At 43.3% G+C, this 22,719-nt stretch overlaps 1 protein-coding gene across 5 annotated transcripts in view; it reads left to right on the forward strand.

Moving 5' to 3' along the window:
• The window catches only part of LOC133383280 (transcription cofactor vestigial-like protein 2), a 130,375-nt gene that overhangs the window by 78,506 nt on the left and 29,150 nt on the right, over positions 1–22,719 (forward strand). For 2 of the 5 annotated variants that reach the window (XM_061623689.1, XM_061623690.1), the window contains exon 1: positions 8,908–9,235. The exons of the other annotated variants lie outside the window; for them this stretch is intronic. In XM_061623689.1, coding sequence (XP_061479673.1) covers positions 9,145–9,235 — 91 coding nt within the window. In that variant the 5' untranslated portion in view covers positions 8,908–9,144. Of the gene's footprint in view, positions 1–8,907; positions 9,236–22,719 lie in introns of those variants that run through there. 5 annotated transcript variants of the gene reach the window in all.

Genomic DNA, 22,719 nt, shown 5'->3' on the forward strand with positions numbered 1-22,719 from the left:
CTATAGGCAAAATCAACTTGAGTCTGGTATTTCTGGGGATCTCTCAAAAATGGTGAGACAAGTTAAAGATTAAACCTCATTCCTGTAAGTTAACACACTGTCTGGATGGGAGTGGTAGAGAAGGTCACTGCCTTTCTCTTTCCCTAGTCTAGCTCTCACATCCTTTCCACCAGTGGGAGGTGTTGGCTGGTGCTTTGTACCTCTCCCCCCAAATGTCCAAACTAGAAATGTGGCTGTCCCACCTAAAATGAAGGCTGGGTACAGGGCTGTGTCCCAGGACCTCAGCAGTGGATACATCCCACCTTCTACAGGAAACAATTTGAATCCAAAGAAGGCATAAAAACAAAAGCAACACCAACACTACAAAACCAACATTCACCACACCCCCAACCAAAGTCAAAGTACATATTTAAAAATGGAGAGGTCCACACTGTGTTGTTTTTTTTAAAAGCCTGGGTGAACCAAAAAGACCACAAAGATGGTGCCCGGTGAACCTCCCTGGGAAGGCTGCTCTATAACGGTGGTGAAAAGGCCTTCTTCTGGATGGTTAACCAGCTCACTTCATTTACCAAGAGCACCTGAAGCAGAGCCTTTGAAGAGGAAGGGCCGTAGCTCAGTGGCAGAGCATCTGCTATGCATAAAGAAGGTCCTAGGGTCAATCCTTGGCACCTCCAGTTGGGACTTGGAGAGAGCCCTATCTGAAATCCAGGAGAGCCCCTGCCAATCAGTGCAGACAATACTGAACTAGATGGACCAATGGTCTGACTCGGTATAAGGCAGCTTTCTGTGTTCCTAAGAGGATCTTAAGGTTTGGATAGGTACTTCATATGCTAGATTACAGCCTTTCCCAACCAGTGTGCCTCCAGATGTTGCTGGACTACAATTCCCATCTTTCCTGACCATTGGCAATGCTGGCTGAGGTTGATGAGAGTTGTGGTCCAACAACATCTGGAGGCACACTGGTTGGGAAAGGCTGTGCTAGAAGGCAGTCATTCAAATAACCTGGTCATAAACTGGCAATCCACCCAGTTCCAGTTAATAATTTTGCAGCCCTCTTCTGGACTAACTGCAGTTTCCAGACTGTCTTTAATGTGTAATAAACCTTTTTGGACCAGAGGGAACATTTCAAATTTTGAGAGATCCCTGGGTGCACCAGTCACAAAATGGTTGTCAAAGGGGCATGGCATAAAACATAATAGCTGCCTTGGGGGCATGGCATAACACAAAATTAGCAAGTAGTCATGGTGAAGCTTTTTACATAATATTTCTACTAGAAAAAGCTTGAGCTGTTGGATTTCTGCCTGCCATACAGCTGTTAAAGGCACAAAAACCCTGGTTTCCCCCAATGGCAACCCTAAACCAAAGCCTAGGCTGCCATCCTATATCCACTTACTTGGAAGTAAGCCCCATTAAACACAATGAGACTTACTTCTGAGTAAACATATATACCATTGTACTGTAAGAACAGTGAATTAGCTCCTGCAAAGCAAGAGACATACCTAAGCCTCTTTGCAAAGTGTCCACATTTGCCTTTTGAGGGGAGGATGATTCTTTAACATTTATCTACACTTATTGTGTAGTAGTATTTGCAGAAAATAATTTCTGGGCACTACCTGAACTCAGGCAAACCCAGCACAAGGAAGATGTATCCTGGTTGCTATGGGGAAAAGGAAGGACAAACTAGGAAGATTCCAAAGATGGGGAGGGGGGGAGATGACCAGAGCTTGGAAGATTACTTTTAAAAAGTAATAAATTACAGTTACAATTACTTGGCCCAAAAAAGTAGTAATTACCGTTACAATTACAATTGCTCTGAAAGTAACTGATTACTTTACTTTTCCTCAAAAGTAATCACTACAATTACATTTCAGTTACCTTTTTTAAAAAAACTCCTACAAGGTGCTGGCCTTGGCTGCTGCACATCTAAGAAGCCTAAAACAATATTAAAAATAAACACACACACACAGGGGGTAGTAGAATAAAAAAAATTATCCATAAGATTAACATAATGGCATAACAGAATCTCACATCCACCCAAGCAATGAAGATACCCCAACTCTTGAAATCAAATTTTACACTTGAAATGCTTTTATAATATGTTTCTGTTATGTCTCAAAAGAACAAGATGCTCAAAGAGCATGTCAGACAAGGAATGTCTTTTTACAGTCATTACGTTGCCACCAGTACTGAACAGGCGTTCTACTGCGGCGCTTGAAGGCATGCCTGTGTTGTGCTGCAAAAAACACCGCAGCACATGTGGAAAGCCATGGAGTGATGACACTTCCCTGCTGGGAGACCTCAGGTACCTCACCAGTTCCTCCTCAGCAGTGTCCACTGCTGACTTCTTGCCCTGGGGCAGAAAGTTAAAGAAGTCATCTTCTAAGTCATCTCCTTCCTGGTCTTTATCTGAAGACTGATCACTGTCCTCATTAAGTACACCCATCTTTATTTCAGCTTTCAACAAGGCTTCCATTGTGTATCTAAGAAAGAGAGAGGATATGTTAACACATATATGTTAGGAAACCATCATCTGCTCTTCATTTCCTGATGCTTGTCATGTCCCCTGGTTCAGGGTCCAGCCTGAGCCTGTGGATGATGACATGGAAGGTAGGAAGGTGACCAAGTCACCACACTCATGGGGCAGCACAGCAGACCCTTAAGGATTACCTGCAGCAACCCAAGGTTGTGATGAGGAGCCCCAGGAAGAAAAGGCCCAGCCCCTGCCTACCACCTTAAGCCCTCTGATGCCTCCCTTGAGACAACATTTCCCTTGGAGTAATCCACCCAAAGGGCTTCCCTAATGTTCTTACTTGTTGGTATGGGTGGTGGCCTGACACGATTCCAGCCAATCTAGTTTGAAGCGAGGGTGTAGGCAGGCTGCCAGAAGAAGCCTCTTGTCCTCCCAGATAGCTGCAAACCACTTTCTTAGGGCTTCGCGCACACCTCTCAGCAGCTGAAAACAGTATGTGTACCTCTCAGGTTTGTTTTCCAGTCCTTCGAACTTGCGGTCCAGATTGCAGAGCGTTGGTAGCAAATACCCCATGAACATGCCGTTCTCCCGTTGCAGGATATCTAGGGACTGGGCTAGTGGCTCCATAATCTCTGTGTATTCCTGTACCACTTCAATCTCAGCAGCTGTGATCCTGGACAAGGAGCAGCGGTCCATTATGGCATGCATTTTTAGTGGCACAGTTGACAGGAGCTCATGTAGTTGCTTCAACGCATCAAAGGTGGAATTCCACCTGGTCTTATTCGGTACCTTCAGATACACACCACATTGCGCACGGATATACTCAGCAATCTGGGCTGACTGGTTCTGCTTGGACCACAACTTGCTGCACTTTCCCATCAAGGAACAAAACTGTTTCTTGAAAGGACCAAGAAGACTACTTTTGGAGGAGTCAGAAAGCATGGCCTCTATGTCTTGTGTTGCCACAAGGTTGAGGGTGTGGCTAGCACATCTCTGGTGTGGTGGTAAAATAAAATCCTCTCCTGAGTCTGCAGCTTCTTCCTCTGCCTCAGGTCCTGTGTCCAGGATCTCACAGATAGGCACAAACTCCACCTCAGCCTCCTCCTCCTCCTGGTTATCACCATCATCGTCACTGGTGCCTGCAACTTCCACTGGTTCTTTGGCCATGAAAACTCTGAACGCTTTCACACAGTTGGAGCCATTGTCTGTAGTAGTGCACATAACTTTGTTGTGGATGCTGTACTGCACATGTATATCATGCAGTGCTTTTGAAAGGACATCGTATGTATGGCGCCCCTTCAGACGCTTACAAGCCAAGGCCCCGACCTCACGTTTCAGGGTAGTTGGGTTGATCCAGTGGGCTGTTACCCCAAAGTAACTCTTCTTGCCATTGGTCCAACAATCTGCAGTGGTTGCTATATATGCCACAGCACCCATTCGGTTTGCAAGAGTTTCTCTCATGTGGCATGCTCTCTTCTCAATTCTGTCTCTCAGAGTCTTGGCACATATGATGGTGAGATCTTTGGGGAGTCCAATGCGAACCAGATTAATGAATGATGGTTTGTCCACAGTCTGAAGTGGTAATGTCTCCTCTACAATGAAATCAATGATTCTCCTGTCGAGATTGCTCTGGGTGACAGGCTCCCTGCCAGATCCCCACCTCTCAAGGGTTGTCTGCTGCTGCTTCAGCATTTTGGGAGGAGGGGTGTCATGCATTGGTTCAGGAAGGCCACGTCTCCTTGCTTTTATTGCTTCTTCAGTTGCTCTTAGCTTCTCAGGGTGTGCCCTCTGAGGAAGAAGAACAAAGCATGAATCCAAGAAAAAATGGAAGAGGAACTTCACAATTTAAACATAAATAGACAATGGACACTCTTTGAGGACCAGCATGACAAAGGCTTACCTCAAAATGTTTCTTCACATTGGATGAGGAGGAAACAGCTGATCTCAGATTTTTGATCCTTGGAAGGCAGTAATTGCATCGTACAACAACATTTTTCCCACTCTGGCTCACAAATGTACAAGCTTTCTCAAAGCCAAACCATGGTACTTGCTGTTCTGCAGATGTGGCAGTGGGCAACTGGCACTGCTTCATGCCCTCCTCCTCCTCGTGCACAGGGCCTCCTTCCTGAACCTCACTTTCTAGTTTTGCCTCCTCAGAATCAACAAGCTGTGACTCAAGTGGCCGCACTAACTGACTGCTGCTCTCAGCAGCAAAACCTGCAACAGGCGTCTCTGTAATAAACAAGAGATAATGTTCCTATATGGCTGAACTTCAGCTGTGATGTGCCCCCATCTCTTCCCCATGCTGCAAGATCCCCCAGTCAGAGTGGAAGTAAGCAGGTCGATAGCACAATTAAAAGAGATCCTATTTGCATCATTTTTGCTCACTGAATAACCCTGCCTGGGCCAGTCTAACCTACTATCTCACAGGGTTGTTGTGAGAACAAAATGAGACTAGGGTTCAAATCCCCACATAACCATGAAGCTCACTGGGTGACCTTGGGCCAGTCACTGCCTCTCAGCCTCATGAAAACCCTATTCATAGGGTCACCATAAGTTGGAATCAACTTGAAGGCGGTACATATATTTTTTATTTTGAATATGATGATTATGATAATAAATATGCAGCATTTCAAATTAATTCTGTATGAGAAGCATTCCATGCCAAGCTTGGAAAACCAAGGATGAGGTATAAAATGTAGACAAAAATACTTTTGACAAAATGTCGTTTATCTTTTATATCTATATCTATAATTAGCAATACAGCTGAATGATGTATGTAAAGTATTTTTTCTTTCCCTTTTCTTTTTTATTAATATTTTAGTACTACTGCTAAAGTTCTGATGAAAGAATAAAGCATTCATTAGCCAAATTCAAATGATTAGAACACATCACATAAATTCCACTGAAGTTGGAGTTTTTGCCATAGAAAATGAAAAAAAAATAACCTATGATAGCCCAATAGACAATCAGAACTAATATAAAACCCTATTGCTTCTCATTTGCAAATCTTGCAAGATCTAAGGTAACTCTAGATCATGTGAGTTCAGGTGATGCATGTTATGTACATTTGTATAGATATTAGCAGAGATTGTCAACAGTCTATCTCTCTCTGGGACTGGGAATCGCTCTCTTTCTCACAGAACATGAGTTTGAGAGCTGGGGGACTGAGAGGAGGAGCTGCAAGGACCCTACTTCTCACCTCATCTCTGCCAAGAACAAAAAAATCAGCCTTAAGCCATTTATTATACGCCTAATGATTTTTTATTTTTATTTTTATTTTTATTATTATTATTACTGAGACAGTTTTTGTCCCACATACAATTCAGTCTTGTGATTAAACAGGACAAAAATACAAATAAAAAGAAAGATGGAGTTCAGATAAATATACAATAAAAAGCTAGCCGGCATTTTAAAAGGCGGGAGTGCTCTGTCTGGATAAATACAGCACACAGGTATGCATAGGAACAAGGGGGAGAGTTCAAAAAGGGGGGGAAGGAAGAGAAGTAGGGCCGAAGTTTCAGAAGTGCCTTGTGATTGATGGGGGGCGGCGGCAGCAAGGCAAGGAGAGCAGTGGGAGGGGCAGAAGGGGCCACGGGGGGCAGGGGGGGAAATGCCACGGGGGGAGGGAAGGGGCCGCGGGGGGGCACACACACACACACACACACACAAATCATCGTCACTCACCTCCACAGCTCTTTGCCATTCTGCTGCTGCCTTCTCCTCCGTTGTCCTTCAACTGGCTTTTTCCTCCGGCGTCCATTTTTTCCTCTCAGACACTAGCAGGCCCTGCCTATTCACCTCTTCCCTCGTGCCTCCTAACACAGATCACAAGGGAAGAGAGAGTCTGCGCAGAGGTCCAATCAGTGTGAGGCACATGTCTTGTGTTAACCAATCACAGCCAGGAGCTGACTTCCCCTTGTTCCCGCCCCCAAGTAACGTCCAACCTAACGTGGAAACGTTAAAGTTGCAGCTGAAAAGTAGGGAAATTACTAGTCGTTCCGTTACTTGCCAAATGTAATGGAATTACCCACTCGTTATTTAAAATTGTAACTGATTACAAGTAACTCATTAAAAATAACGAGTTACTTCCAAGCTCTGGAGATGACACCAGAAAAGTGCACTAAAAGGGAGGGGAAAACAGCAGCTCTTTAGGATCCCAGTGATTCCTTCGGGCTGGTGTCCAAAGAACTCACTTACCAATCACAGTTCTGATTTTATCGTTGGCTAGTAACATTGTCAGACAGGAACAGCTAGGCTTGCTCATTTCACATAAATTGTTTAGAAGGATATCTGCACATTTTGTTTCGTAACTTTCTTTCTAGTATGGCTAGATACTTGTTTTTTTTAAAATGAAAGTTCAGATTCTGGCCTATCTGCCTGGGAGACCACTGAAGGCCAGCACAGGCACCCACGGGTGATAGGATGGCAAGCCTTGGTCTAAATGAAAGGTAATTTAAACTTGACTGTAAATTGCCTAGAGATTGCTCCGTGCTCAGGGCCAGCGCCAGAGGGCAGCCAGGTTGGGCCCTGGCCGAGGGCCCCTGCAGCCCAGAGGGGCACCTGAAAGGCCCCTCATTAGGGTGGGAGGTTGGTGCTCCCATTCTGTGATCTGTGGCAGCGTCAGGTCCTGCCACAGATTGCAGAGAAGGAGCTCCCAGGCACCCCCCCAATACAGACAATGTGAGCTTCAATAAGCCCGCATGCACACCCCACCTAACTCTCCCATCAGTGTGAATGCCATGTGCTCAGTGTGCACATGCTTGCCATTACCCAAGATGGGGGGGGCTTCCCTAAAGGGCTAATGCCCCCACCAACATCTTGGTTTATGGCAGTCATGTGTGCTATGCATGCAAGTCATTCACACAACATGAGAGGTAGGTGGGACGCATGGGTAAGCTTATTAGCCCTGTGCATGGGGGGTGTTGGGCTATGGCGCTGTTGGCCTGGGGCAGGCTGGTGCCCAAGGCCCCAGTCATGCCTGACACCGGCCCTGCCTGTGTAACAAATATGTTTTAATTAACAACAACGGAGAAACTATCTTCATCCAAGTTAAGTTCCTGGACTGTATATACAACATTTGATTGCAAGTGGGGATCATATGACTGAATGCTAACCCAAATGCAAAAAGTCTCTGTGCCTAGCACCTAGTGGTCTCACATGCTAGCATATGATCTGTGGTGGCATGACAGAAGGACACTTGGCAGAGTCAACAGACAATAATTTATTCAAGAAGCATTAAGACATAATTTCATACATGACACTTTCCAGTATGTGTGGATGGCATTTCATAGAAGAGACTCTCTCAGATGCGTGGAAGTATGATTTGTGGTGCCCTCAAGGAAATTTTGGGATGGGCACCCCAGTTCTTTATTTTCTTTTCTATACATTTTGGCTATTTTTCTTGTACATAAATGCCCTAGTCTGTGCCATGCACACCCAAGGGCATCCTGCAGAGCGCCCCCCCATATGCATAAATGTATTTTTTGTGGTGCCCCACATAATATTTTGGGGTGGACACCACCAGTTCCTGTTTCCCCTATGTTCTTTGACTATTTCTGTTGTGCATAGACACCCTTTATCCATGCTGTGTGTCCACAAAAAGATATGTGTCAGGTGGGATGCATTGGCATCTCGCAGAAGACATCCTCCCTTTTGCTCAGGTGTATGATTTGTCATGGCCCACAGCATATTTTGGGATGCCACCCTGTTACTAATTTTTGTACTACACGTTTTACCTATTTTGGTTGTGCATAGGTGCCCATATTTGTGCCTTGCACCCAGCATAAGCTCTGGTTCAGGTATGAAGCACTTCCTGGGGTGTATGATTTGTCCTGGCCCAGAGCAGACTGTGCACCAGTTACTTATTTTTCATGATTTTATAACATCATCATGCATTTATGAGCATTTTGGAAGCCTGATAATTTTGATTCAATACATTTATTGTTATGCGTGAGGAGGTGTCCCCGATCATGGAGATATATGGTATGGAGTATCCCAACATGTATTTTGGTGTTCAGGGACATGTAAAGTTTACTTTGGCGTTCCTGGAGCTGTGAACTTCTCTTCAGTGTTTCGAACTTTCAAGCAAATAAGGAAGTGGGTAACCAACTTCAGCACCGTGTCCAAAACGATCTAACTGCACGCTACAAGAGTTTAAATTCCCCAAGAAGAGAGTGCACCTGGGAATGGGTAGAGTGCCATTCCCTCGCTACTAAGGAGCCAAAGGAGTCTACACGCGTCCGAAATGAACGAAAAAATACGGCTTTTTTGGGTCAACAACCACTGGCTTGTAGGCAGGGTCGAACCTACGATCTTCACCAAAGTAAGCGCTGAGTGAACATTCGAGCCACGTTCAGAGCAGGAGGAGGGCTGGCTCGGCCAATTGGGGGCCGCCCCTCCGTAAAGTCCAATGGGAAGAGTGCCTTTTGCCTTCCTCGCTTCCTTTCCTCCGCGAGAGGTGGCCGGGCGCTGCGCTGACGAGGCAGCTGCTTCTCTCGCACAGTCGTTGTGGGTAGGAGGCGTCCCGAGAAGGAAAGCGAGAGGGAGTGGGCCACTCGTCCTCCTCGCCCGCCCTCCCACGGCCCGGCCGCAGCAGGCGTTTAAAAGCGCTCCTAGCGAGCGGCGGGAAAGAAGCAAAGGGTTGGGCAGGCAACCGTGAGGTCTGCGGGGCCATGGGCTCTTGCAGCCAGCGGCTGGCGGCTGCTCCTCTCACCCTCCTGCTGCTGCCCGCTTGGCTGCTTGGGAGCTCGGCGGAGAAGCTCGGTGAGTCGGAATCGCCGGGGCCTGTAGGGACGTGTCCTCGAACTGGGCAAGTTGAGTGATTAGCTAGAGGGCGCAGCGCGGAGTGTGTGTGAGTGTGAGAGAGAAATGTTCTCTGTCCGTGTAGTGAGTGCATGAAACAGTATAAATGTACTTACGTGTGTGGGAAAGCTTGTGGTTAGCTCTCGGTAAGATGCCAGATGTTCTTTGCCTTACAGGGATCAGAGTCTTAGAGATTTAAAATGGCATTCGAAGTTTCCAGCTGCTTCATCATCATCTTTAAAAAAAAATTTTTGATGGTGCATATTGTGGCATAATGGATGTCTTATTTACGTTTCCAATGAATAGTCTGTGGCTTAAGTTAACTTGTGTTTATTAAATGGTTGAAAACACAGGACTAAAGACTAGAAGTTGTTTGCAACTAGATAGCACAATAAAGTACAACAGTATCAGGTAGCCAGTGTGGTGTGCTCCAGATGTTGTTGAGCCCCATCACTTCTCATCATTGGCCAAGCTGCTGGGGCTTATGGGAGTTATAGTCTCACACCATCTGGCCCATTGGATACCCCTGTGCTATATATTCTACCTTACTTATCCCCAAGTTTCCATATGGAAAAGCCATAGCTCAGTGGTAGAACACATGTTTTGGAAGCAGAAAGTCTCAGGTTCAATCCCTGGTGTCTCCTGGTAGAGGGGGGGGGGAACCTGCCTTGAAAAACCCAGGAGAGGTGCTGCCAGTCAGTGTAGACAGTATTGCACCAGATGGACCAGTGGTCTGACTTGGTATAAGGTGACTAGGTAAATTCCTATGTTTCCACATGTCATTCATTGCAGTGGAGCTTTGGAAGAGATTGTGTTTGTTCCCACTTTGCAGGTGGAGAGCTGAGGCTGATGGGTAACTCCGTGTCCTAAGTATTCTACCTCGGTGCTCACATAGAATATCAAGAGTTTCCCATTCACTTCAATGAAGAGACGCCTCATTTGAGCGCATGAAGCTGCTTTCTTTTTTCAAGTGAATATAGAAGGCTGCTGGCACGGTAGCTCACTTGTTAAGAGTTGTGTATATGCAGAGCTGTAGATTGAGGTAGTAGGGAAAAGGCTGATGTGGGAAAGGAATTTAGATATTCTAGGGCTTATTCTAATCTATAGCTGTAAGGCCAAAGAACACACACCCTTACATTTTATATAAGATAAATTTTCCAAATTTTGACAGTCGGTTAGTGCACATTTTGCTATTTAGCCTTGCATCCAGAAGCTGAACTTCAGTAAAACCTATATGCAAATCTTTAAATAGTGTGATTTGAGAAGTGTGAAATCTCAAGTATGTTGGTTTGTTTTTCAAATATAGAATGTTACTTTGTTTTTTGTGGTTTACAGTTCAGCCCTGCAGTTCTGTCTGTAAGACTTGTTTAGTTTGGCAATAAATTCCCTAAGGAGCCTGGATACATGTAAACCATGCAGTGGAAGATCCCATTTACTTTGTTCTCTATTGTTAGATGCTTTGTTTGCAATTTCAAAACTAGTTTTCCTGCAGTGCAATCCTGTGCATTCTTACTGTGTTCATTAGGGCTCACTCCCAAGGTTCACCCTTAGTTTGTTTTCCTTCTGTAGCTGATATTCCATGTAATCTTATTTCACTAGTTAGGTGTACACCCCTTGGGTGAACTTTGTTTTCTGTAACTCTTGGTGAAATTGGGAAATGTGGGAATTTCTAGTACTGAAACCTAGGATTGTCCATTGTAACTCAGAAAAGAGGATGGATGCAGTTTGTCAGATACAAGGGTTTTTTTTGTTAAAGGAAACAGTGGAGGTGCAGTGGTTGTAGTGGCTGCAATTGCTGAGTGCCTGAAGTAAGGGGCATTTATTATGTTCTGTGACGTCTAGCAGTCCTAGAGGGAGGACAGTCTAAATATTCTGTTAATGGAAAAGAAGTGCTTTAACTGTGCACGAGAGATTTCTTTAAGGAACTTAGAATTGCCAAATAATGTTTTGCTACACCAGTTACAGGCAGAGAGTTTTCTCTTTTGAGGCTTGACACCCCCCCCATGCTTCTGTTTTGTCTATAGCAGCTTAGAAACACGCCCTTGCCAGTAAAACCATGAATTATGCTATCTTAGCTCATTTCAGTGCTTCATATAGTTTGACCTGGTTAATCCATGCCTGGTTTATCCGTGTCTAAGTAGCTACATGATTATAATAGCAACCTATATTGAAAGTCAGTGTATGTGGATTTTTATTTTTTTTAAATGTTTAGTTTAGATTTCTTTAAAAATATTTTTAATTTAGACTTCTTAAAAACATCATAAATCATGGAGTGGGGTGAGTGTAGCTGTACCACAAAGAGTAATTGATGCTATATGGTGTATAATGCCTTAGAACAGGCACTAGGAAATCCCCAGTATAAATCTGTTATGCCATGAACATACTAGGAGACCTTAGGCCAACCATTACCCCTCTCTATGTTGGCCCCTACCCTATCAGCAAGGTGGTATGCAATAATAATACTAGCCTGACTTACAGGTTTGCTGTAAAGAGAATGTGAATTTCTTTGAATGCTTACAGTGCTATGTAAATATTATGACAGTAAACCTCTGCATAAGTTTTTTCCAATGCCTGGCTTCATCTTAGGTATGTCAGAGGATAGGCATGATCAGCCAAGATTCAGTGTTAGCATTTGTGCATAGAGTTATTATCTGTTGTGATATGGATTGAATGACAGTGAAAAATGAGAGTTGCAATTATTCATTAGCTTGTTGAACAGACCAGAATGCATTGGGACTGACTCCTAGGGCTCTCTGTAAGTTTTTAGTGATTGGAATGGGAATAAGTTTAACTCATTGTTGAACAGCATAAAACTTCATTATGTATGCGATACATAATGCTTCCTAAACAGGTTGAATATAGGAAGTTGCCTTTTACTGACTTAGACCCTTGGTCCATTTAGCTCAGTATTGTCTGCACTGATTGGAAGTGGCTTTCCAGAGTTCAGGATTCTCTCTCAGTCCTATCTGGAGATGCCAGGGTTAAACCTGGGACTTTTTGCATGTAAAGCATGTGTTCTGTCACTGAATTGTGGCCTTACCCAATATTTCTGGAAGCCTAATCATCCACCTAAGGTTTCCACTTATTTATGGCCTTATTCCTCTGTTTTTAAGAGCAGTTAGCATGAAGCAAAGCTGTTCTTCCCTCCTTGCTAAGAAAAACTTTTCTTCAAGGCCATCATTTAAAAAAAAAAAAAAACCAGAAAAAAAATAGCAACCCTAGAGCATCTTAAGGACAAGCACCTTTATTGAAGCACAAGCTTTTGGGTAGGTGAGAGCCTGCTTCCTTGGATGTATCCGCTTTGCCATATATCCACAGTCAGATCACGGCCACTGGTGGAACCAGAGTCCAGCTTGGCCACCTATGATCCCTTCTGGCTGTCATGGGATGGAAGAACCTTGAGCTCTAAAACTCTGCCCACATGCTAGTGAATAACAGTCCCAAAGGTAGTTCTTCTCACCATAGGCTCCTCCCCCAAACCTTGCCAGTACAGTATATGCCCTGGTCAAACCTGCGTTCCTTTAAAGCCAGAAAGGAAAGAAATACCCAGGAAAGGGAGGCTGGGAAACAGAGGGGAAGAACCTTTTTAGGCCACTCTGGCCAGGACTGCACAACTCTACCTGCTGCTCAAGAGAAGGCGGCGAGTGAAGGGCTACCTTTCATGCATGCACCAGCTGAAGGAAAGTATTTATGTCTCTTCCCATACACGGCTCTTGCATGTAGTAGAAGGTGAGGAGAATATCTTGCAAGCTAGCATAGGAAATGACTAGCAGTGAAATGGGTCAATTGGGTGTACATTACTGGCTTGCTAAACTGTAATTTAGTGAGCTGGGCACAAGCACGGGGCTTATTCACACATCAGTCCCCTCACCTTCTCCCTTCGTTCGCATGCCAATCCTGGTTAGGTCAATTACAGTTCCATGTTTTATGTGCGAAATGGGGATCTGTGGTTTAATGGCAGTTTACTAACCAGGATATTAAACCACAGTTTATAAGTATATCCTGGTTAGTAAACCGACAAACTACAGATCCCCATTTTGGACTTAAAACAGAGAAATATAGTTAAGCTAACCAGGATCAGCAAACCAGGAAAGGGGGGAGTGTAAGGACTCTACTCATTTCTATTTATTAGATTTGTATCCCGCCCTTCTCAGTAGGAGCCCAGAGCGGCAAACAAAAGTACTAAAAACACTTTAAAAATAATAAAAACAGACTTTAAAATATATTAAAACAAACCATCTTTAAAAAAAATTTTTTAAATCTTTAAAAACATATTTTTAAAAAATCTTTAAAAACATATTAAAAAGCAATTCCAACACAGACTGAGATAAGGTCTCTACTTAAAAGGCTTGTTGAAAGAGGAAGGTTTCTGGCTTGCTTTAAACTATGGCCACTGTTGCACTCATGATTCTGATTCTGTTGAAAAGTTAAATTTAATTTTAAGGTATAACATATAATGTTGCCCCCTTGAAATGAATGGGCGCTACACAAGAATACTACCATGATTTTGTGCAGTTCCCATTCATTTCCATGGGGCTTGCGCAGGAGAATTTTGCTGCAAACTGATCCCTTACTCTTGATTGTTGATGCTTTTCCATGTGTACTCTACTTTGTGTTCTATAACTTTGTGCCGTTGAAGGTCCTATATTTCGTAATCTTGGTACACTGCAAATTGTTGAGGCATGGAGGATATACACTACAATGCAGAAAGGCCTAAAATAACCTGTTTTTGTAAAATATCCTCTTTTCAGTGACTTTAAAGGCTTCATATGTCTTTGTCTATACATTAAAAATGTGCCAGTTTAGCAAGATATGCGATACTATCTTTTAAACTGGTTTGAGATTAGAATATTTAAAATCTGAGCTAAATAAATAAAAAGTTCACCATAAGTAAGGCTTATAATGGTTTCATATATTCTCATTAACATTAAGTGGCGCTCCTGACTTTTCTGTTGTTTGAACGTCGCTCCTAGTTAGTCCGAACACTTTAACTTTGGGCTCCCATTATTGAAAGTGCTTGGTACAAACAACCACCTTGTTTAAATGTAGATGAAATGTTTTCATGCAGTTTCAGCTGTATTAAAAACTTTTTTATTGAGAAAAAGAGTTTTTGTTTGTTTTAAGACTACATCACTGTATTTTTTTTGTTGTAGGTTTCTCATCCTTGTTTACTGTCAAAACTTGAATCAAAATGCTAACTGTGCATAGGATATCAGCAAGGATGTTTCTCGGTGGCATTTGTGTGAGGACATTCTGAAACCTGATTGATGCTTCTTGTCTGTTGTATAAATACAAGCTTAAACACTTTGGTAATTATTCCTAGCACAAGCAAAAGTTACATCTCTGGCACCTGCTCCACTGCTCTTGTGAGAAAGTTCTGGGCAGAGGTGGCATCAACAATATTTTCCCTAGCAGTGAATGTGCTTTAGCTGCCCCCAACCTGGGCAGTAAGAAGTTGTTTGCCCCCTCTTTCTTCCTTCATGGGGAGAGAAAGTGAGAGTTGGAGTTCTTCTGTATTCTACTCGCTGTGAGATGAAAAGGGGGGAGGCAAGCTCCCAAGGGCTTCATATAGATGTTAAGCAAGATGGTACCCTGCGACACCCCACAGCACAACTGCCAGGGGCCCAAAAGACAGTCACCCAATGCTATTCTCTGAGAGCGACCTTGGAGATAGGATCAGAACCACTGTAAAACAGTTCCTCCAGTACCCATCTCACCAAGTCGGCCCAGAAGGATACCATGGTCGCTCTGGTAGATGATATGAGGAGGGCATTAGATAGGGGAGAATTCACCTTTCTTGTCCTCCTCGATCTCTCAGCGGCTTTTGATACTGTCGACCACAGTATCCTTTTACATCGCCTGGAGGGATTGGGAATTGGAGGCACTGTATTACAGTGGTTCCGTTCCTTTCTCTCCGATAGGTACCAACAGGTAGCATTGGGGGAGGAAGTTTCAGATCCTTGGCCTCTCAATTGTGGTGTGCCACAGGGCTCTATCCTCTCTCCCATGCTATTTAACATTTATATGAAGCCGCTGGGGACAATCATTAGGAGATTTGGGCTGCAGTGTCACCAATATGCAGATGACACTCAGCTCTATCTCTCGTTTAAATCTTCACCAGAGTTGGCTGTGGAGACCTTATCCAAGTGCCTGGAATCCGTGAGTGGATGGATGGGAAGGAACAAGCTGAAGTTGAACCCCGATAAGACCGAGGTGCTACTCGTGGGGAACAAGAGAAGGTTGGGAGATGTTGACCTGAAGTTCAATGGGGTGAGTCTACCCCTGAAGGACCAGGTCCGCAGCCTTGGGGTTGTGCTTGATTCCAGACTGTCCATGGAGGCTCAGATTTCAGCAGTGAGCAGGGCAGCCTGGTATCGACTACACCTCATACGAAGGCTGCAACCCTACCTTCCTGTTCATCAGCTCCCACTGGTAGTACACGCCCTGATCACCTCTCGATTGGATTACTGTAATGCGCTCTACGTGGGGTTACCCTTGAAAACGGTCCGGAAACTACAACTTATACAAAACGCGGCGGCTCGACTACTTACGAATAGTCGCCGCCGGGATCACATCACACCAGTGTTGTTTGATCTACACTGGCTTCCAGTTTGTCTTCCGGGCCCAATTCAGGGTGTTGGTATTAACCTTTAAATCCCTATACGGTCTCGGCCCAGTTTATCTTACGGAGCGCCTTCAACGCCACCAGTTATGCCGCCTGACAAAATCAGCCACACAGGGCCTTCTCTCAATCCCGCCGACAAAAACAGCTAGTTTGGCGGGAACTAGAGAGAGGGCATTCTCAGTGGCGGCCCCCACCCTCTGGAACTCCCTCCCACAAGATCTACGGCACGCCTCTTCCCTAAATGTATTTTGTAAAGCCTTAAAGACCTGGCTCTTTCAACAGGCCTTTGGGATTTCCGGGGAGGGTTAACTTCTATGACTGAAATGCCTCTTACCCTGCACTAGTATTGTTGTTGCTGCTGTATTGTTTATATATTGTATTAATGTATTTTATCGCATTGTGTTTTAACTGTTTACATGTACGCCGCCTAGAGTGGCCATCGGCCAGATAGGCGACACATAAATTAAATTTTATTATTATTTATTATTATTATGGTCAATTGTATCAAATGGTATCAAAAGCCGCTGAGAGATCAAGTAAGAATAACAGGGTCTCACTCCCCCTGTCCTTCTCCCGATAAAGGTCATCCATCCGGGCAACCAAGACCGATTCAGTCCCATAACTAGGCCTGAACCCAGTCTGGGATGGGTCAAGATAATCTGTTTCATCCAAGAGTACTTGCAATTGCTGCACCACATATGGGAGTGCTGCTGGTATACCAGTGGTATACCATATCTCCAAGTTAAAATTATTTACTTAATCAAGGTCCATACCTGTAAAAGTAACAAACTTTAGCATTAAATGGTCTTGTTGATTGCATCCCATGTGTGCAAAATGTTGCTTGGTAGGATTTCACTTAAGACACATAGACACACCTGGGGGCCATATGATCCTTCAATGAAAAAGTAATATTCTATACTATGGCATATTTCCAAAAGATACATCATTCACTGTAAATTATTGAAGTCCCATTGCAATCTGTGACACATATTTTGGAAAAATATTGTGAAAAGAGTGGCAATTAATTCCATATATAGAAAATTCAGTGTCTGCAAGGAAGGATCCTGTAGTAGACCACACTGCATGTCTGTGTTTGCATGTTGCATGAACATCCTTTTCTCCATGTGGTTTAGCTCACAGAATCTGCCTGTCTGCATGCATGTTGTATTGTCGAGTCCATTATAAGGTCAGTCCAGGGGGCTTAGTACAGCAGTGAGCCACTCTGTAATTCTGTCTTCTGTTTGTTGTCTTCATCCATTGCTTTTTGAACAAAAAAGTGAGTGTTGGGTTTTTTTTACAAGTTCTTCTGCCATTCTACCAATCCTAGGTAGAGCTGCTCTAGTTAGTTTGGTGGATCTGGCTGGCTATAAATGATCAAGATCAACAAATTTGGGTTAGATCTGAGGCATTGTGGAAATATTTTAATGCCATCTATAGAATTATCACTAGAAGCTAAATAATGAAATGAGGTTATACTTTGGACACATAATGAGAAGACATGATTCACTAGAAAAGACAATGATGCTGGAAAAAACAGAAGGGGGTAGAAAAAGAGAAAGGCCAAACAAGAGATGGATTGATTCCATAAAGGAAGCCACAGACCTGAACTTACAAGATCTGAACTGGGTGGTTTATAACAAATGCTATTGGAGTTTGCTGATTCATAAGGTCGCCATAAATCGTAATCGACTTGAAGGCACATAACAAGAATAGATGCTTGACATACATCAAAAAGGTTAGCAAAGAACATGAAACACTCACGACTGATGTCAAACTTGTAATTCTGCTGAATGAGGGAGTTTTCTCAGGATTCACATGCAAAAACCTGTTTTACAGCCCTGACTGCAATTGCGTTCGAACTTTGACTTACATCTGGGGGTCGGTTTCTTTCTTCCCGGGGCAGCCCTGGTTTTCTCTGGGCGTGGACAAACAATATGCAGTGCAGACAACCACATATACAGCTGGTGCTGGTGACTGAACACACTTCCCACTCCCTTCCGTTGCTGGATAGAGAAGTTCTAGTCCTTCATCTTTGTAATTGCCTGGATTTCACATTAAGCTTGTCCATGCTAGTGCGTACCAGAGTGGAAGAGGAGTTCTCATAGGGCCAAGGATTTTATTGTGTGTAATGGACTAAGGACTGAGCCTGCACAGCAGCATTTGTGACTATCGCTGTTGGAATAGGGAAGACAGCTCCCTTCCCAAATATTCTGATATCATGATGTATGTGTTGGGCAGCCCAGTCCTAGGCATTTTTGCTCAGAAATGAGTCCCACTGAATTCAGTGGGGGTTACTCTCAAGTTGGTGTGCATAGGATTACGGCCTTTGATGTGTAGTCACTATGCTGGTGACCTTTGTTTCCCCCTTCCCCTTTTCTCTCCTTGAATCGGACAACAAAGCTTGAATTAAGGTCATTGCATGGTGGATTGTGAAACTGTTCTTTTTTTAAAAAAGGAAAGTTCTCTGATACTACCATTTACTAATGATTAGATTGTGAAACATGGCTTTTTAAGCAGGGGCTTGTATACATCAGTGGTTAAACTTGTTAAAATATTATGGAGATTTCCAATGGGCTCCTAATGGCAGTCCCGTTCAGTCCTGTGGAACTGCACAACTACACATGCCCCCTGACTCATTTTCCATCAACGCAGTAGGTCAGTGGTTTTCAAATTTTCAGATTTACTGCTTTCAAGAAAAGGTTTTCTCATTGAGTAGTTTACTGAGAAATTTGTTGAATCGTAGGTTCTAAGGATTTTTTAAAGCTTTAAATGGTTTTTTGTACTGTTGTTGGCTATTGTAATTGGTTCACTTTGTTTGCCACTTTGTGCAGATTCACCCATTTCCAAAAAAAAGGGATATGGCATTTTTAAAAAATGCTTTAAGGAACACTGCCTGTTCATGAAGAACACTGGCCTGGCCTCTGGGCCTCATAGTTGTCCTGAGTGAACAGAGTGCACACTCGCTGCTCTCCTGCAGTTTACAGCAAGAAGCAGGGGGCAAACTCTTTTAGAGACGCTTGTCCACTTTTACCCATCTTTTGAAGAGAGAACCCAGATCCACTTTCAAGGGAGCTCCAGAACTCCTAGAATATAGTTTGAGAACTACTAGAGTAGTATTTTGCAAAAAAAAATACTTTGTACATCAGGAGTTCAGCTTTCCTGAAATAAAAGCCTGTGTATTTTATTAATAAGTTCCATATTTTGTTCCCAGTATGTTATACCAGGTTAAATGGGATGAGGCTAGCAATAGCATATGTGATGGGAGACTTCAAGAAAACTGTGATGGTGGGGAAATGTTATGTGGCTAACAGATGGAAGTTAAGACTCCCCTTTGCTTTTCTGTGTACTCCCTTGAGAATCTGCCAGGACCACTGTTAAAATAGTCCACAACCAGCTAGAGTAGAGCCTTCGACTAGAAGAGAACGTGAGAAAGAAAACCAAGAGGGTAATTTCCATCCCTTCCATTCCCAGAAGCTGCAATCTCCTTGGATTTTGTTTGTAAAAATCCCAAACACAGTGTAGCTCTCAGGGCTGTGGAGTCGGTACACCAAACCTTTGACTCTGACTCCTCTATTTTTCTACTGTCTGACTCTGACTCCTTCATAAATGGCAAATGTATATTAACTAGTAATAACAAATTTTGTTGTTCTGTAGCAACTTCAGTTTGTTCCTCAGTTCCTCAGTTGCAGGAGCGTGCTCTTCAATGTCAAACATTCCTATATCTCTGAAGTGTTCTTCTAACTGTTGGTCACCTTCATTATCTGCATTCATTAGTTTAATTGTACTTAGCATGTTTGAAGCATTGTCAATTACAGTTCAAAGAACTTGTTCTTTTTTAAGTTCATAATCTTGCAGAACCTTGTCCACTAAGACCTGGAGAAACTCGCTGGAGCGATGAGGTTCTGTGTCTTTTACTGCCAGTGTCTTGGTTAATATTTCATTCTTGTCACAAACAAATGGGACATTGATGGCAAAATAGTTCACTCTGTGGCATGTGCAGGCATCCATTTTAAGAAATACAAATCGTCCCTTGAGAGTTTTTTTAAGTTCTTCCTTTTGGTTAAGGGCTTCTTCAGTCACTATTTTTCTAATACTATGTCTTTCCAGAGAAACACCAAGTTTGCGGGCAATTTCTTGTTATAATATTATAAGTTTTTATTTTGAAGTCGGAGTCGGTACATTTCTACCGACTCTGACGCCACCCGAAATTGCTTCTGACTCCATGACTCCGACTCCACAGCCCTGTTGGCTTTAGAGGAAATTGATGAAAGGAGGGAAGGGAGGACACGTCTCCTGGATTGTGATTCCTTGGTCAATTTACAGCTACTAAAACCAATCCTGTCTTAAAGGGTTTTAAAGAGCTATCAAGAAGTTGAGTAGAGAAATAAAGATGAAGTTTCATCTTTTAATTCATGGTGCATTTTAATAGAAGTTCGCGAATTTTTTTCTCATGATGAATTCAGGTTTCCCCCCTGAAAATTCTTGAGTATTGAAACATTCTTGACTTGTTCCAGGACAAACTTTTCAACTTTCCACACCCCAAAGCATCTTGTTTCCCTAACAATAAATATTTAGCTATCTGATATTGTCAAAACAGAAAGACTTATGTGCGCTGGCCCAAACAAAGCTCACCCATAATCTGTCCATATTGGGCAATGTAAACAGAAACCTATGGGGACAGGAGAGGGGATTCTAGACATGCATTCCCTTCACATCCACCCTGGAATCTTCCTAAAGCCCTCCTCTGCTTGGAGAAAAGAGGCTTTGGGATGAATTGGACCACATGGTGTTTCCAAACTAGGTTATCACAGATATACTTTTGAACAGGAATCACTGCAGCAGTTACAGTATATTCTCCTGGTTTTATGTGCTCAGGTATTCATGTCTAGAATAGCTTTCTGATATCCTCCAGGTCTTTTCAAGTAGACTACAGCTTGCACTTTTACAAGTGTTGCACAGTTTTTGTAGGGCATTCGCAAGGCCTTTAGTGCTCTTGGAACTACCTGCCTATTGATATTAGGCAGATACCTTAGCTATACTGTTTTAGAATGCTGCTGAAAACTTTCCTGTTTCAGCAATCCTAAGCAGACACATTGTTTAGATACATTTGTTGTAAAACAAATGTATTTAATATTTGTTTTTAATGATGTTTTTACATATATTTGTTTTTGAACTGGATTTGTATGTTTTAGTCATGTTTTATATATATAATTGGACTTGTACAATTCCTGGAGATTTTTTTTGAGCTAGTGGTCTACAAATGTTGATAAATAAATACTACTCCCATCAGCCTCAGCCAGCATGGCCAATGGTCAGAAGTGAGGGCACCTGGTTGGGGAAGACTGTTCTCGAATTTATACTTTCACATAGAGACTAGCCTACAAAACTGAAAGACCTCTTCAGTGCAGGTGTTCAAATGTTCCTTGAATACATGAGCAAAACCTATGAGATAGTGGCAGATCCTGATTCCATCTTCCTGCTTAAAAACACAGTGTTCACCTGCTTTTAACGCTGAACTTCTTTCAGAGTATCCTGTGCTTTGTTCTTTTATGGTACGGAGTAGATTGTTCTGGAGCCTTAGGAATGATTGATAGAGAGAAAGAGGCAATCTGGAGAAAAAAGTCTTGTGCATATGTACTGGGAATATTTTTACTCCTAAGTATGTATAGGTTTGCAGCCTAAGGCATGCTTAGCTGGGAGTAAGCCTTATTGAACTCAATGGGACCTACTTCTGGTTAGATACATGCAGGGTTGCATGTGTAGGAGCTATGTCTGCTCCTGTGGTTTCAAGGAAGTAACTTCCAGATGTATGAGACTGATGGCCTTTTAACTTAAGTTGTATATTTGAAAAGGGATGATGGGGGAGGGGGAGAAGACGCTCAACAAATATCGTTCTCCTCCTCCAAAAATAATGTTGTTGCTTCTGCATGGAATTGCCTTTTCACATGTGCTGTTCAAAAATGTCAGGGGACCACGCAGGCAGTATGACAATTCACCATCATCCTGTTGCTGGACACAAAAGGCAACATCTGCCAATAAAGAATCCCATGGCTACATGTAGGTGGAGGGAAGAGGCTCCCTGTTTAGGTTATTCATTGCTGTTAGGATCATTTCCTCCCAAACTGCCCCCCCCCCGGCAAAAATCCCATGGATTAAAATGTAAGCGCTGTGTAGGTCTTGAGCCAAATTGTGCCTCTGTATAAACTAGAACGGTATTTAATAAGGTAATGTAAAGTTTTAGGTGATTCTCTTTTCTTTCTCTAATGTGGCGGGCAGGGGAGAATCTCTCTCAACCCATGAGCTGTATTTCCTTGTGGGCAACCTCATCAGGTCCGCATGCCAGTTGTGGGCGGGACCAGAGGCAAAAAGTGGGTGGAGAAATAGTTATGGTCTGGAGAGGAGGTGTGACCTGGGCAGAGTTTCAAGGGCTGGATAGAGAGGCCTGGAGAGGGCTGAATTTGGTTCCTGGGCCTTGTGCTCCCCACCCCTGCTCACATTAAATGTAGTATCTGTGTGAGGGGGAAGAGTTCAAAATTCCATACTTTTCTCCACGAGAAGGGTAATGCCTTATAAAGTGTGTGTGTGGATATCCCAGCGTTCTCTTGTCTTCGACTGAGAGTGGTGATTTTGTACAAATAAGAATTTTACCATACCTGCTGCCACTCACCTGCATCTGACCCTTTAGCAAGGTGAGGTAAACTTTCCTTACTCTTTAGCATGATGATACAGATGACCAAGTTACCCTGGGGTGAAAGAGCTCACCCAAAGGTAATTTAACCATCTATACAAGCAAGAGGAGTCTGTATTCCTGATTCTGCCT

Source organism: Rhineura floridana, chromosome 4 (assembly GCF_030035675.1).
Source record: "Rhineura floridana isolate rRhiFlo1 chromosome 4, rRhiFlo1.hap2, whole genome shotgun sequence".
Lineage (NCBI taxonomy): Eukaryota > Metazoa > Chordata > Lepidosauria > Squamata > Rhineuridae > Rhineura > Rhineura floridana.